Here is a 17,611-nt window from a genome sequence, read left to right as displayed (position 1 = left end):
CTCTTGTGAGTCTGTTTTCACATGTACAATACAAAGACATTTTTAACTGAGACTTTTAAAAGACTGACAAGATATTTTACTTGTTGTTTTGACGGATGATGTCATTTTCCAATTTTTAACAATCGCTGAGATACCACAAAAAGATGTGGTTTTCATACTGATTCAGCCCTGAGCCAAAACTGAAAGTTCGTGTTATCTAATTTGACTGAGCATCCAAACTTCTGTGGCTATTTCTCATCTGTGCCTTCTGGGTTTTTAGACTTGACACTATCACTGCCAATTTTATCGGCCATATCTGCAGTTCTGTGGGCCTGTGAACTCCTGGGCTGGAGACCCAGACACCACCATTGCTAGACAGATATACTGAGATTTCTGTCTCATGTAGCCTCTGCTGGGCAGCAGGAACATGCAGCTCAGGGTGCAATGATGACATTGATAGTCCTGAGGCCAACTGGTCCCACACCCTGTGACTTCAGATTGGGTTCTCCAGCTCTCACCCCTTCCCCTTCCTTCCTGTCTCCTCCTCAGCACAGAATTCCCCTCGCCTGTCCCTTTCTACCACCACACTCTGCCACAACCACAGGTACAGCCTGGTCACAGCAGCCTCTCCCCTGCTGGACACCTGAAAGCACGTGACAATCAAATTGTCCTATGTTAAAACCAAAACAGTGCACAGAACAAAAAAACAAACAAAGAAACAAAAAACCTTAAAACAACCAAACAACCTGACTTCCTGTGCCTTTGCAGACTGAGAGCTCCTTTCAGATTCACAGCCTGTGTGCACTTTTCCCCGGTTGCACACCACAGCCCACCACAAGATGATGAAATAGGCAGGAAGGATGGCATCGAGACCACAAAGCATGATGCAACCCAAGATGCTGACACCTGAAGTCAGCTCCTACACCTGTGCCTGTGGGAAACAACCCTCACACTTGGTCAGACTGTCCACCTTCTGGGCATCTACACTCCTCTGTTCCTCTCCTGCACATGTGGAACAGGTGGGAATGGTGACAGTCCTGCTGAGGGGCACAGGGGACACACACAGCACCCACACCCATGAGGGAGGCATGGGGCAGCTGACATTGGTCTTTCCCACAGCACATAGGGTCCAGAGAATAGAAACAGGTTTTAAAGTACAAAAAAATCCTTTGTTGTTAAGTGCAACCCTCTTTTTTTCTGTTTCCTCTATTTACTTCTCCTTTATACTCTTTGGAGTCAGCCGGTGCATCTGCAGAGAGGTCTCTGGTGAGGAAGAACACAGTGTCCTTACCCTTGAAGGGAGACTTGTTATTTCTCACTTTCTTGTTTGCATTCTTAAGGTCACCCTCAGAGCTTTCCCTCTCACACCAGTAACCAACACCCCTCAGCAGCACAACCACAGCCAAAAGTGTGTGTGCTGTGGGGAGACACACCTGCTCCAACACAATGCTATGGATACATGGCAGAAGCTTGTCACCGTGTTCAGAGCCAGCATGGATATCAAAAATCAGCTCTGTTCTGGTTTTGCATTCCCTGATGTCACTTGGGAAAAAACGAAGCAGGATCTCAAATGTGGGTTTCATTCAGCAAAGGGGGGATTGTGACCTGCAGCTGGTGGTGCTACATGGACCTGCTCCCCATAGCAGGGCTCCCCTGAAGCCAAGATGTTGATGGATCTGACGGCTAGGTCAGCATGGTAACAGGAACTCAGAGCGGAGAGCACTCCTCTCTGTGTCTGACCACCCTGTCCAACCACTTCCAGAATCTCCCCCTCTTCTCTGGGGGGTGCTCTCACTCACAGAAGAAGCATTGGGAGCCCAAAGAGACTCCTTTTGGACAGGAAGGGACAAGCTTCCTTCCATTTCTGTGCAAGGTCACTGCCACCAACACATTTTTTTCTTGCAGCCCTTCGTGCCTAAGGCTCCTGGGGCTTGTCTGCAGAGCAGCTGTGGGGGACTTCCCATCTCCTGAGAACCTTTTGTCTCGTGTTCAGAAAAGGCAGAAAAAGTCAGCCCCTTCTTCTCCTCTGTGTGTGTCTGCAAATGAAAAATAAAAAAGGAAATGAGCTCATTTCAGTGCTATCAGTCAAATTTTAAAGTGAAACTACTTCACAACATTGGATGTTGTCAGCACTCTCATAACTAAATCTGTTGTCAGACTAGTGATGAGTCAAGGGTCCCTCTGCCTTCACAGTTGGTTGCCACCCTGACAGCTTTCACCAAGACACAGTTTCAGTCTGTGCCAGTTCTCTGCCAGCACAGCTCACAAAGGGACCTCTCGTGCAGAGGTTTCACACTGCCACAATGCAGCGTGCAGATCCTGGAGTGGAAATGGTTCAGTCTCCCCCAGAAATGTTCTAGTGGCTGGAGGCTACTAGAAACCACCACAACGCTCTAAAAATGGACACGTAATGGCTGCATGTGTGCCTGTGTGTGTGTGCATGTTTGGGGAAGGGAAAGAACCTGTTCCTATAGCTCTGCCACCTCCGGAGGTCTGGACTGCTCTATTGATCTATTCACAGTAAAGTCTCCTACTTTTGTGCCTTTCGTTTTCCTAGATATTTTATTTTGAAGAGAAACCTAAATCACCTTTTTTTTTTTTTTTTTTTTTATTTACTATAGCAAAGGCGTGGCCCCAGGATGCACCAAACACACCTAATGGCTTATTCACATAAATCACTGGCAATTCAAAAGGTAGAGGAGGTCCTACACTTATCACATTGAACATACCACCTACCTTTTCCAAATGTATAGTTCTAATCTTTAGAGTGAATGAAATACCAAAACATGTTTAAAAGCCCTAAAAATTTCAAGGGAGAATATTTCACGCAAGATATTCTATTCCACCTTGGTTCAGTCCCTGCATTCCCTTATTAAATCTTTTTCTCTTTTGCTCTAAGTTCAGAGAATCACAGAATCAGAAAATCATAGAAAGGCTTGGGTTGGAAGGGACCTTAAAGATTGTGTTCCAACCCCTCTGCCAAGGACAGGAATACGTCCTACTAGACCAGTTTGCTCAGAACCCCATTCAACCTGGTCGTGAACACTTCCAGGGATGGGGCATCCACAGCTTCTCTGGGCAGCCTGTTCCAGTGCATCAACACCCTCACAGTAAAGAATTTCTTCCTGATATCTCATCTAAACCCACTCTCTTTCAGTTTGAAGCCACTCCCCCTTGTCCTGTCACTACATGCCCTTGTAAAAAGTCCCTCTCCGTTGTTCTTGTCAGCTCCCTTCAGCTACTGGGAGGTCAGAGTTAGGTCACTCCTAAGCCTTCTCTGCTCCAGACTGAACAATCCCATCTCTCTCAGGCCTTCCTCATAGAAGTGCTCCATTTAATACCTTTCCCACTTCATTTCTGTTTTGTGGGATTTAGGGGCACTAAAGAATTCTTTATCCAAACAGAGATTGTTCAAAACCCATCTCAAAGAAATCATTGTTCACAATAGTCTGAAAATGCTCTGCCCATGCAAAATAGCACCTCTCCCATCTGGAGAGCACTGGAAAGGTATGGAGGAGACACAGCAGCACTGAGGCACTGTGCTACACTGGGAACCCCAGATCACCATGTGATGATTTTCTGGTGTCCAGAAAAGCTTGCCTGGATTCTCTAATTCTCCTGTTCTAGACTTCACTGATTCACAGCAAGTCACCAGTAATGAGCCCTGTGGGGGTTACCAGGTTGCTGCCTCAGCTGCAAGGCAGTGGCATGCCAGAAAAGCAGCAACTGTCTCACAAATGGGATTTCCCTTTTTTTTTTTCAACCCCACGCCTGCTGCATTGACTGTACACAAAAATGATGACAGAACGTGGGGGAGGCACAGGAAACAAAGGAACCAGAAAAACAAGGGAGCCAGAAGCAGAAAAAGATCTGGCAGAGCAGCGAGCAATGAAGAATTTCAGAAATGGAGCACATTCACATTCTCAGCAAAGATAGCAAGACAGAAAACAGCCGCAGTCACCATCCAAGAGAGGACCTCTGCAGAAACCCAGCAGTAATGGTGCAGCTGTGCTAACACTATGCCTGGCATTTGCACAGACACCTACACGCATGGAGGAGAGCTCTTCAGCAAATACCAGCCTCATAAACAGCAATCAACACCAATATTTGCTTTACCAACTCCTGCCTCTGGATAGCAGTTGCAAAGACCTGCTTTTATGAGGGTGTTGTCAACTTCACAGGTGCTAAAAACCACTTAACAAAGTGCCTAGTGAATCTTTCCATCTCTTACAAACTTTTTAGAAAGCTTGAAATCTTTTTGGTGACTACCAAGAGGATGAATTGGGAATGACCTTAGAAAGAGCCACCTGCAGGGGCTCTGCTGAAAACTCAGCTCACCAGGTAATCTGACACACCTAATTTAAAACTGATCTTAGACTAAGACCAGGAAAATTATGTCAACATAGGTTACTTCTAAATACTCCTTGATTAAAGAGCATGCAGTCAATATAAACTCTCTTACACTCCAGCTGTATCAAGAAGTGTCTCCGCTATTCAACCCCATCCTCAACCAAATGCTTCCTGCTCTCAGTAGGAAAACTGGCTGGCCCATTCTGGCTTGGATGGGCACCAGATCAGACACGCATGAGTCATCTTTCAGTAGCATTTTTCAAGTAATGAATTAGTGCTGCCTGCTTTGCACAGAGGTGGTCACAGAGGAAAAGGTGTGTGTTCATCCCTCTGCCAGTGACAGAGCAGTGTAATGTATGAGCAACCATGCAGTTCATCTTTTACAAAGAAAATTATGCATTTAAGCTTTCAAGGGAAGCAGGCAAGAGAGAAAAGCACAGGAGGGAGAGCCTAAGAATTAATTGTGAGGCATTAGGTAACATTTAAGCAGCACATGAGATCTGTGTGAGTGGGGTTATATTCCAGCAGTGGACGTGCAGTTCTCCTTAGTTTCCTTTCCTGGGTGGTGTGGGATCACATTGTCAAATCAAAGTCCAATTAGCTGGAGTATTTCACTTAACTACCAAAAGCTGCATTAACCTTTTCCCTCACCACAGTGGAGGTGTCAGCAGCACAGCAGCAGCTGCTGGAGGCCAAAGCTTTACTGCAGTTGCCACCAGAATATTATTAACACAGAACAAGGCCATTTCCCTGAAAAGCAAAGTTGAGATTAGTGCTTAAGGCTGGAGGATTTAGGAAGATTTACTTGTAACAGTAAGAGAGATCCCTGGAGAGATGGTGCCTGAGAAGAACAATCCGAAGAATTAGAGTGATTTAAGAATAATTAAAAAAAAATCCAGCCAAATTAAAAAAAACCAACAAAACCACCCCCCCCCAAAAAAAAAAAACAACAACAAAACAAACCACACAAAAACCCACAAAAACAAACAAACAGAAACTTATCCATGGCTCTCATCACCCTCTCTTGGCATGGTCCATGGCAACTTGCCACTGCACTTTCCTGAAATGACCTTGGTTTGTACTCCTGACAATAGAACCAGTTTCCTGGTCTGGTGCAGACACACACAGGGATCAACAGGAACTGTTGACTCTGCAGTCTGCAGAAACGGGAAAAGGGAGAGAGAAAAACAAACAGCTTCTCAGCTAACACAAAAGCTGTCAACATCAGTCTTGGGAAGATGAGAAGATAAAATCCAAAGATGAAACAGTACCAGAGATTTATTTAAGATCTTAGAAGGAGGTGCAGAAACAGCTTGAAAATGATTCAGCACAAATACAAAGTTCAGAGAAATAACATCTACTTTCCTTTCTCTCCCACTCTTGATTTTGTTTCTGCAACATTCGATTTCCTTTCAGCAAGCCTGCCCACTGTTGTTATGTGTGGTGAAAATATGTCACATGCTATGTTTTAATGACACATTCCTGATAAAACCACATCACCCAGACACTGGTGAAGCTTGGGGCACATTATCTAAAGATGATTTTCTCTTCTCAGCTGTGTAATTGCAATAACTTTAAATGGTACTACGCAGAAATAAACTGAACAGCTGCTCCAGATGGGCAGTGCTCCTTGGGCTGCTGCTTTGCTCCCTGCCATGGCTGTGCCCACCTGGGGACCCGTGGTCCTGCTCAGTGTGGCCACAGCAAGAAACAACTCTTGTGGCTGCTTTGGTAGAGCAGATTCCCAGGGGTCTGTGCTTCCCGCAGATACACTTCTTTATTTAGGGGAATCGAAACAAGAAAATGTCAGAGCTCGCTGGTGGCTTTTGAAACCACAATCGACTTATTTTCGCTAAGCCCTGCTGAGCAATTCTATAATTAGCAGTGGCCCCACCATGTGCTGTTCCCGCCAAAATGGGCTGTGATTTACACATCAGTAACTCCCTCGCACACCAGTAAAACCCTGTGAGGATGTGGGACAGATCTGGAACTTGAGGCAATTTCCCTCTAAACAGCAGTGAGTCTCCCTGAATTACACCACTGCACTCAGATACATGGCCCTGACTGCAGCAAAGCGGAGCCAAGTACTTCATATACTTGGGCTCACCAAAGGCTGGTCTATTAACCCATTTTGCACACTAAAGTGTCCCCTTTTTATACCTTTTATCACCTTTTATCCTTCTGTACTACCTTGTATCCTTTATTTGTTATTACCTTTTTGTTTTGTTTTTATTACCTTTATCACTATTTTAAAATAAAACACAGAAAATAAATGAATGCTTTCAACTCTATCCCAATGATTTTTGCCCAGCTGCCCTGATAGGAAAGAATCTCTCCCACATATGCCCAAAAGAAGGGCCCATCTCCTTGTGTGGCTGCAGGGGCATAGAGACAAGCTGCCCTTAAAGCTTATCTGCTTTCAGGGTGAGGAAGTGTTGCTGAGCAGGACAGGATTGAGGTTAATTTGGTTTTGGCCTCACTAGAGGAAGAGTAATTTAAATAATTTGCCCAAGTATTTGATCTGTCTCCAGATTCACAAAGAAGAACAAGCCACAGGTCATACCTGGCTCTGTCTAAACGTGCAAAATAAATGTTAAAGTCACCCACACCTGCCAGCAGAGCAAGAGACCAGCATGACCTCATGGCTTGAGCTTGTGGGCACTTTGCCTGCACTGGGCACTGCTGAGCACTGAGTGGGGCAGGAGGGGCATGTGGGGGTCTCAGTAAGGCCCCAGCCCCCTGTGCTGACATTCTGGAGTAGCTTCCATGATTTTTGGAGCAGCTGTCAGACTGTGACTGTGAGATGCAACCCCAGGCATCACATGCTGCAGACCACCACACCTCCTCCATGAGGGGTGACGCATCATGCAGACATCCTCCTGACCTGTTTACCTGCCTTGCCACCTCCTAAAACCCAACAAACTTGTTTTGAAGAAACAGTTTCTTATGTAACAGGAATGACTGTCAAAGGCCAGCTCTGCCTGAACAGGGCTGCCACTAACAGGCACATTCATACAGCTGAGGAGACCCAAACACATCAGGTCAAGGAAATAAACCCACATGCCATGTAGGTTATATACCAGCTGAGAGACAAAGGCAATACAGCCTCAAAAACACCAGAAACTTCTCTGTGGCCAACCTAAGCTGCTCTGACACCAGGCCACAATCTGGCAGGGTGTATGTTGTGTACTGACAGAGCCAGTTTACTGTTTTGGGAAGGGCCTTGCAAAAGCCTCATCCAGCTATAGCTTTCACTTAGATATCTCACCCTGAGAAATGCCCTGTCCGTGAGCTGGCACCACTGCCCCTCCCACATGCCAGCCCTGCAACACCACTGTGCCAGCTGCCTCCTTTCAAGCACCAAGGGGACTGAGGTTTCCTACACAGGGAGAGAAATCAGCCATGCTTCAAGTGTGCCATCATTCTGGGAAATAACAGGGAAAAGGCTATCTGCACTGAGCTGGTGAGTGATTCCCCTTTTAATGGAACTTCAAAGTCACCAGCATTTCTAGACACTTGACTTCAGAGGCATGTACCCCATAGAATGGAGCCTCTCAACATCCTGTTGTGGTCTGTATTACACTATGACATTTTAAGTTGTGTTTTGATGGGAGAGGTAGTAATTTACTAACTTTCAGCCACAAATCAGTTCTTTGTTATGTCTGACCCATCTGTGCTTTCTTTACATCAAGCAGTTTTCATTTTCCCCTAAAAGCAAAAGTCCAAACCATGTGTCACAACATAAAATATCAACTTGGAGACAGGAGGCAGATGAGTGATCCACCTATCGCTGGCAGCTCTCCCAGTATTGTACAACAATCACAAAAAACATGAGGGTGACTTTGTTCCAACTCTTGCTTCTTGCAAAAAGCAGCATCTAAAGTTACAGCAGGCGCAGGTAAGTGTGCCCTGGCATGTATCAGCCAGAGCCATGCCATGCAGACACTGCACTGCCACAGGGAAGATCCAGCAGTGAGAGGTTGCAAGTGGTACATGAGGATGGGCTAGCTTGTTTCCCCATGGCTGGTTTGAGAGCAAGGTCACCATCACTTTGAATAGAAAGAAGAATTAGAGAATTAGAAAATTGGTGTTGCTCAGCCTGGTGAAAAGGAGGCTCTGGGGATTCTTTATTGCAGCCTTCCAGTACTTGAAGGGGGCCTATGAAACTGGGACAGACATTTTAGAAGGGCCTTTTGCAATAGGACAAAGAGTAATGATTTAAACTAGAGGTGCATTGATTAGATTAGCTATAAGGAAGAAGTTTTTTATTTGTATGGTTAAGCGTCAGCACAGGTTGCCCAGACAGGTGGTGGATGTTCCATCTGGGGAAACATCCAAGGTCAGGCTGGATGGGGCTTAGAGCAACCTGATCTACTTGAAGATCTTTCTGTCTTTGTGGCTACAAGCAGCAAAATACAGGCGAGCTGCTCTAGATAACCTTTAAGAAGTCACTTACAAATCAAACTATTCTATGTTTCTGTGATAATAACATGCCCTATCTGTTTCTTCTGCTTGTCCAAGCACTCTCCAGCCACCCACCTCTTTTTCCTCAGCATCATCACTGCAACCCTGTCCACCTTTCCTGGACCACTATCACCAAAAAGAAAGCCCACCCTCCCATCTCTTTTTGCCTACAGCAAGTCCACTTCCCCCCTCTGCCTCTTCTTGCCCAGATAATGCAAACCCCACCGTTCATCTTCCCTGACCCAGCACAAGCCCAACCCACACCTCCATCCCCTTTTTCCTTAGCAGCCCCCATCCCTCCGCCTCGCTTGCCCCGTGCACAGCCCATCCTCCCGTCTCCTCCTGCCCCGCACACCGCATCCCTCCGGCCCTCTCCGGGCTGGCAGCGTGGGCGCTGTGCCTGCCCCGGCCCGGGCACGCCACCGCCTGCCCGCGGGGCCCGGGGGGCGGGATCCCCGCGCCTTTTCACTACGTCAGGACGGAGGGAAATCCCCGCTGGACTCGCTTTTAGCGCCGCGCTCCGCCCCTGTGCCAGCAGAACGCTGCTGACACCGGCCCGAGAGCAGACAAGGCGTCCCGTGCCCCGCCGAACCGAGCCTGGACTCTCCGTGCTCCACAGAACCGAGCCTGGACTCTCCGTGCTCCACCGAACCGAGCCTGGGCGCTCCGTGCCCCACAGCACCGAACCTGGGCGCTCCGTGCCCCACAGCACCGAACCTGGGCGCTCCGTGCCCCACAGCACCGAACCTGGGCGCTCCGTGCCCCACACCACCGAACCTGGGCGCTCCGTGCCCCACAGCACCGAACCCCGCCGCCGCGATGTTGCCCGGCCGGACCCTGCGCAAAGCCGCCCCAGCCGCTGCTCCTGCAGGTACCGGAGGGTGACGGGACGGGACAGGGACGGGACAGGGACGGGACAGGGACGGGACGGGACGGGACGGGACGGGACGGGACGGGACGGGGACACCGTCCTGCGCCCGGGCGCTGCTGCCCAGCTCCAGCACCCCGCGGGCGGCCAGCGCCCGGAGCGGCTGCGGACTCCCCTGTGAAGGCGAGAGGGATACAGCTGCTGCTCCCAGCGAGTGGCGGGCAGAGGCGGTGCGGGGTGGGGTGTGCTTTATGATGAGCACAAAGTAAAAAATTGGACAAAAAGTAGCGTGCTGTGGGTATCTCATTAAAGCGGTAACGACGCGCGTTTCCGCAGGGCGCGAGGCGGCGGTGGCGGAGTGCGCCCTGGAGCTGACCCGCATCGGCGACAGGTGGCACCTGCGGCAGAGGATCCTCAACATGATCGCCAAGTTGTTCTGCCCCGAAACATGGGCTGCCCGCGGAGACGGCGAGAGGAACAGAAGAGGACCTTGGCTTTGTGGGTTTGGAAGAAGAGGCTCCACAGACAGTGGGAGATGAAGAAACCTCAAATCTCGCTGCGTTGTATTTAGGTGCCCATCGCCGCTGGAGGATGACAAATCGTCCATCACATGATTTGTCTGAAGAATGTTACAGCAATACTGGCGTACGAATGCCAGGTGGGAAATAAAGATAACGATGGGCAGAGCCCCTAAACTGTGCAGTGGTGACTTGAGGCAAGCTGGTACGTGGGGAGATTTGGGGCAAGACTGAACATGCCCTTCACCGTGGTCTGAGAACACTTTCAGGAACCCGGTTTCCCCAGTCACCTTCTGATCCTCATTTCCCATCGCCGTGCTTCACCGAGGACTTCAGCCCACCAACAGGATGAGGCCAAAAAAAGCATCAGTGTGTTGGAACTTGGGATCACATACCACACAGATAAAGCCAGTTGCTGGATTTTTGACTGCTTCTCTTTTCTAAAGTATGGATCCTGCTGGACAGGGGTTTGGTAGTGGGAGTTAAAATTTGTTAAAGACAACCACTAGCTTTATTGAAAGGTTATTTGTTACAGGATGTTCTATTGCAGACTAAAAGTTGTAATTCTACAAATTAACACAGTTTCGCATAGTTCTAGTCTATATTATAAATATATAGTATAAGTTTATATATATAGTATGTATACACAAAATATAAATGTGTGCACTGCTAGTGCATGTCATGAGTGTTTAACAGAACTATTAATCAAAAGCTGTTCGTTTAATCTCAAAACACAGTATGAAAAAATGTCAAAACATGACAAAACTCAATATAAAAAGGCATTATATAAACCAAAAAAAAAGCAGATTATTTTCTGATGATAAAGGAACAAATCATGCTTCAGAGAGGGAAGCATACTTTGGCTTTATATAAGATATGTATCTGAATATATATTACACAAACACAGATATTGAGGTAATTGTGAAAGGATTCTTTCAGTATTGCAAAGAATTTCTTGGTAACAGTCCAGTTCTGCTGTGTCTTTATAAGTAATGAAATAACTTCAATAGAAGTACATCCTAAAGTTGCATCTCAAGTTTTGCTGAGAATGTTATTTATTCAAAGAAAGCAACTACCTCTCTTTGAAGAAATAATATCAATAGAGTTGAGCTGTACAGTGGTACAAGAAAGTAGTATTACATTTTTGAATGTTTAGTTATACTTATGGGCAAAGGTTCTTCCCCTGTATTTTATTTCCCTTGTAGTTTATTTCATTTCACTTCTAGAATGGTGGGGCTGCTGCAGCACATCCAGTGGATGATGATGCACCATCACCACTGAGGGGTTACATACGAGTGACCCATCTCACTGAGGGGATATTACTTTTGGCTGGCTTCAGAGGAACCGAATTAAACATGCTGGTTGCTGTCAAGGCAAACAGTAACCTTGCTAGTCAATTCATGTCAGGCTCCATCCTAAACAGTATTTTTCATGGGTCCAAGATAGCAAGAAAAAGGCTGAAGCTGTTCCATAGCTACCTCTAAGGTCACTGGTCAGAGTTCCTTCTCTTAATTAACTTTGTATATAAGTACATTTGCATTTTATAAGGCTGTATAGTTACACTTTGTTATTTGTGTCATTCAAATTATGTCTTCTCCTGTCTTGTGGTGAATTCTTGTTTGTGTTTATAATTTATTTTTCTGTTATCTCTTCTTAATCTGCCTTTGCAAAATTGTCATTATGTAACTCTGGTCACTCACATCCAGCCCTGCAGGGGTGGTTATGTATCGACGCTGACTTCTGTCACTGAGCAGAAGCTGACTGACTGACTTTGCCTTCTTTCTACCTGGAAGACTTAACCCCATCCATCCTGGTGGCGTTACAGGGAGCTTTGCTGTTGGCTTGAGCCACAAGCATGGTTCCCTTCCCCTCTAAGCTAGCCAGTACCTTTTCAGGGAGAAGAAAATGTTTCAAGAATAGTTGTTTTTTATCTTACTACTGCAGAACAGTTCATTTTGCTGACATGTACATAGGTCAGTTTTTCAGGTACTAAAAAGTAAATGCAAAGAGTTTCAGACCAGCAGAACACCAGCTCCCAGGCTAGCACTGCATGCAGCTGGGCAAAACTTCATCAGAGGCAGCTCCAGCTTCATAAGAAGGGTTGCTGTTGTGTATCCTGCGCTTGGTGGAGTCTTGGAATCTTCATCCAGGACACTGAACAATGACCATGCCTGTCTGGAACTCTCAGAAGAATTCAGCATTAGCATTCACATTAGTAGCTGAAAAGTATGTGAATAAAACTGTTTTGTTCAATGAATGGTGCTTGCAAAGTCAACAGGAAATGAGGTGTGGATTTGTAGAGCCCACCCAGTTCTTCAGGCTGTGGCACATATGAATATTACAAAAAATAGTATACTCATAAATGCATTGTCATGGGGATATCCAAGTTTAGTGTTAGCAAAGTATTTGTCTGCCTAGTTACGCAAAGCCTATTTGCTTTTTTTGAAATGTTTTAGGTGTTTCTGTGCATTGTTAAGAATGGTAGCATTCAACAGGAACTCAGGAAAAAGGCACAGATGCGAGAGGTCAGTGCCAGTATATGACCAAGCACTTGCTGATGTCCACCCTAGATTTCTTTTATTACTTCTGCAAAAGATCTTCTTTATGGCTTTATCAAAGTGAGTTTGTTTTCCTTAAGGCCTGTTCTGGATGTATGCCAGATGTGTTGCTGTATGCCTCGTGCATGTATGTCTTCAATTCTTGCTAAGATAATAAATACAAAGTGTTTACGAGAAAAATGAGTCACAAAGGTTGCAACAACTTGGGTTTTCTTTTTTGGATGGTGAAAACATGATTGTATTATGCAAATTCCTTTCATGCTTCCATGTCAGCAGGGCAAAAGCACCAAGGCAGGAGCAGAGTGCCAACAGGTATTCTTTGGGAGATTAGGCTTTGCTTTCTGCCTTTAAGAGGAAGAAAAAATAACCATGACCTCAAACTTCAGAATGAGAAACCTATTATAGTATTTTTTGTTAACTACTGGCTGCAGAATATGTGGGTGGAATTGGGAGCCCACTACTCCTACCAGAGTAGCTGCAGCTTTGTAAAGGAGTGTTCCTTGTAAAGGATAGACATCCAAGGGTTTCATCTAAAATGCAGGCAGAAAGGGATACAGCACTTTGCAGACAAACTTTTACTTTCTCCACAGTTTGAAGCTGGAGTCTGGGAAGAGTGGGAAATGACGCTGCTTATCACAAGAGAATAGCAGAGGGATAGTGCAGAGCAAATTCTTCTGCCCTAAACCCAAAGATGTGCCCATGCAGAGGAGAGCCTGAGGTCCTTCCCTGCTATGCCAAGCACATCAGCAGGCTCCCTGCTCACTCACTGTGCTGCTTTTTCCCAGGCAAGGAACACCATTCCTGTAGCTTGTATTCCCACTGTAAGGAGGACTAAGAACTTCTGGGCCAAAGACTCTTGTTTCTAATCAACAGAAAAAAACCTGAAGAAATGCAACTCCCTGTTCTTTCCCACTTAGCCACTAGCAGAAGCCTGGAAGATTTTTACTTTGGAGGGCATCAGTGAAATGGTTCTGAGAAGGCCCATCAGCATGGTGAAAAGTGCTACCGTAGGTGCCGCACAGAGGTCTGGTTTTGCAAAGCTTCACCAGCAAATCATACCTGTGTGACTCATCAAACTTGTGAAAACACTCAGACACTCTCACCTGCTTCCCACTGGAGTCTGGCCCTTCTCCAGCCCTCCAGCAGTGTCTAGTCACCTACACAGCATGATGCTTGTGACCTGCTCCTCCCTAAAGGAGGGGGAAAAAAAGGGCAGGGGAAAAAAAAACCTATCACTGAGGCATGGCATTACAATCTGACTGCACTTGACTCACCCACAAGCATCTGATATCAAAAAACCAAAAACAAACTCACCTGGCAAAGCAAACTGACAGAGTTGCCACCTTAGAATGCTCTCCATTTACCAAAGCACCTGGCTGGACAGGTGCAGTCCTGGGTTGTGTTTGTACCATGGTCCCCTAGGTGAAAACCAGCCTGGCCCCCTCAGCCGGCTCATGCCTTCACACCTGAGACTGGATGCACAAGTGGTATTTCCCAAACAAAGTGCCAGACAAGAAGATACTTCCTCTTCCCCTCATGGGATGTTTTTATAAATCAGCTGAAAAACAATGTCTCATATACTGCTCAGTATTTTTAGTACACATTGCTGGATGGGACTAAGCTTTATCACTTTCCTCCCATTTAACACAAGAGGGTGTGAGGGCACGATGTGCATCCATGGAAGCGTAAGGAGGCTGGACAGGAAGAGCTGGGGATATGATGCACTGCCTTTCAGTCTGGCAGTTTCCCCTAAAGCAGGTGACTGTCTGATGGTGGGACTGTCAGTGAGCAATAGTCCCAAAAGCTATTACAGCTGTAAACAAGGGTCCTCACCCAAGCGCGTCAGGACATTGTCTGGCCCACGTAATAAACGGGTCACACCAAGGCTGCCCTGCCTTCTCACGCATGGCCTCTTTGCAATTCTCACCAGCCCTCTGAAAATGTGGAGCTTGGTGTCACTCCTTCAGCAACAGGAGACATCCAATTAAATGGCAGTAACCACAGTTAAAACAGTTTCAGCAATTTCACCTTTGGCAGCTTTGGCATCATTCCCCCATCTCTATGAAAGGATGGTGGGAGCACCACGAGGTTCAGAGGCTCAGCTCCGTGACATGGTCATCACTTGAAGGGGCAAGGAGCCTTTTTGTAGTGGACAGGCCAGCTTGCAAAACTCAGCAGCACCCCTGAATAAGGCCAATAATAGGATGCTGGCACTTTCTCCCTTGGCCCCTGGGTCCCAGCTGGGATCACAGTCCCCTACTACATGGCAGAAATTAAGGGCAGCATTCTGCTTCCATCTTCCCCTTTGTGCTCCTGACGTGACAAAGCCACAACAAAGGCAGGACACTACAGTCACGTCTGCCTTGCTCAGGATCAGGAATTAGGGAGACAATTTTTGACAAGAGCAGCTGGATACTGGACATTCCCCAGCACCACCACAGCACATCAAGGAAATGGCTTTGGTATGTAAGGAAAAATCCAAGGAATTTTAGCACCATGTAAGCTGTTTGCTCATTGTAACAGTATCAGACTGATTCAGCTGCACAGAGGGGTGAGGCCAGCACATATGGAACTATCAGTGGAAAGGCAGGAAATTCTGCATTTAATATTGACTAACTCCAGAAAATACCCTGACACAAAAATATCCTTCTAGTCATGACTTTACACTCTATGGGATGGAAGGGCAACTCCTTGTTTTAGGGAACAATGTTTATTTGCATCAAATGTTCTTTCATATGATCTTTAAAAGTGAGGGGTTTTTTTAAAGGAAAACAACCTAATTACTGCAGTCGCTCTTAATTTGTAAAATATTTTAGCTAGGTCAAGTGCTTTAATAAACACAACTGCATGAAAGAGGAAGTCGTGACTGGCTTTCCCTATAGATAGGGTCCAAACCAGGCTTTTCCTAAAGGCTGATGGAGACAGTCTAGTTTCAGCCATTCTCCTGACAAGAAGAAAAACCTCATTTTCCAGAAGTGGTTGAGAATCAGTCCTAGACAATGCAGATCATTAGCTCCCCAGGCATCTATCAGTATGAGGCTGCTGGATACAGGAGGAAGGTGCTGCAAAAGCAAGGCTGTTACACAACCCAGTATTGCATAGAAAGGGAAAACTCAAGCACTCAAACGCTCTATCAAATCTCCCAGCACCAGGCAAGGCATGGGCCAGGGACTGGCAGCACAGAGGCAGCAGGGTGGACATGCCACTTGTGCAGCCTTGGCTGGCTCTGTGGCTGACCCTGTGTGGCCATGGGCACCAGGAAGTGCAGCCCAGGGCTGTGTTCCGGGAAGGTTTTACTTCCCCTTGTCACTGCAGTGACGTGCTGCCCTGTGGCATCAGCCATGTGCTCATGGGTGCCATACACAGCCACCACCTGCCCTGCTCCTGGCCAGCCACTGACTCCAGGGTGGCCTGTGGCAACCTTCTCCCCAGGGGCTCTCCTTTGTAGCACCTCTGCTTGGGGACAGTGACCATTAACCTTTGGTCAAATGTGGTAAAGTGGCACTTTTGATACATTCCTGGAAATAGAGATGAAGGAACAGACACATCAGAATCACAGACCCTACTCAGATAGCATTCACTGATGTCAACAGGGAACAGGAGAGCAGTAAAGCTGTAAAAAAAAAAGAGAAATGAAATGGAACTTTTTAGGTAGAATCACATTTCAAGTTCCTCATTTGCCTGTGCCCTAAGGCTTTCACAACTGAGAGAAGTAAAAATTTTCTAGTACTTCACATGTCTTGGTGGATAAACGAAGTCTCATGTACTAATCCATTTGCAGGTAAGTTCACTGTGTCTTTTTGCTTTTGTATCCCTCTTTACTTAGCTACTGACTGTGGCATTTAAGATTTCAATTAAAGATAGTCAAGACGAACCTTAAAAGAGTCAGGCTGCTCAGAGGTTTGAGCCCTGCTGACTCCTGCTCAGGCCATGTGCTGGAGATACCAGGACAGACAGGAAGATGGATATGGGGGACTCAGTGAAAGAGAGGAGAGGAGCTGGGCTAGGCCAGCACTGGTGACAGCAGTGGGGAGCAGAAAAGGCAGAGGAAATCATGACTGAAAATAACTTCCTCCTTTTCCCCATATGGCCCTGGGGGAGAAGCAAGGTTCCACTTGGGGACAGATGTGCTGACCCAAACTTGAGGGGACTGCACACACCATTCCATAGCTTCCCATCCATCTTCTTCCCAATCAGCTGGTTTTATGCCTTGCACAGTCTCACTGCATAACAACATAGACCCTACAGCATCCCTCATCATGGCTGTGTGCAAAGGAGAGGGATGGGGGAAAAAAGGGTCCTAAGGCAGATGGAAAACTAGTGTACCATAAAACTCCTCCTCTTCCCCTCCAGACCAGGAAAGAGTCCACGTGCCCAGAGGGCAGGCTGGGAGCCAGCCACACTGGCCTTTCCCACAGGATGAGTCAGCAGAAGCTGTGGGCTTATCCCTTCTTGCGAGGTACTTGCTCTCTTGCACCCTCGCAGCGTGGCACCCAGAGAAGGAAACCAAAAGCAAACACAGCGGCTTCTGGGGCACAAAGCTGGGGATGAGGGAAATGCTCCCTGCACCACTGGCATAGGAGAGAAAATGCCTTCCTTTCCTTGCACAAAGCCCCACTGGGCTCTTTCGGGCAGCACTGTGCTCAGGAGGAAATAGTGAGGCTTGCCAGGCCTGGCACAAGAAACAGGCGAGTGCCATGGGTACACACCAAGGAAAGGTCAGGACTGCCCTGTGCCACGTGGGAGTGCTGCTGCAAGTGCCCAACCCAGCAGGCAAACACAGAGCAATGCACACGAGCCTGTAGTGTAGATATAAACACTCAAAGTCACCAGGCCCTTCCTCCAGCTCAGCCCTCCCCGCAGTGACCAGGCTG

General features: G+C 47.0%; 1 protein-coding gene across 1 annotated transcript; it reads left to right on the top strand.

The window, feature by feature from the left end:
- The first annotated feature begins 9,349 nt into the window (after positions 1 to 9,349).
- On the top strand, positions 9,350 to 12,816 carry PMAIP1 (phorbol-12-myristate-13-acetate-induced protein 1). Its single transcript, XM_005528041.3, has 2 exons — positions 9,350 to 9,664; positions 9,998 to 12,816. Exons 1-2 carry the CDS (start codon positions 9,613 to 9,615, stop codon positions 10,198 to 10,200), a joined length of 255 nt encoding a protein of 84 aa, XP_005528098.1. The 5' UTR covers positions 9,350 to 9,612; the 3' UTR covers positions 10,201 to 12,816.
- The last annotated feature ends 4,795 nt before the right edge of the window (positions 12,817 to 17,611 follow it).

The sequence above is a fragment of the Pseudopodoces humilis genome, chromosome 4 (assembly GCF_049639895.1).
Source record: "Pseudopodoces humilis isolate 2021_Gansu_Grassland_sample_001 chromosome 4, ASM4963989v1, whole genome shotgun sequence".
Taxonomy (NCBI): Eukaryota; Metazoa; Chordata; class Aves; order Passeriformes; family Paridae; genus Pseudopodoces; species Pseudopodoces humilis.
The sequence above is the reverse complement of the archived record's forward strand: the minus strand, read 5'-3'. Positions and strand labels throughout refer to the sequence as shown.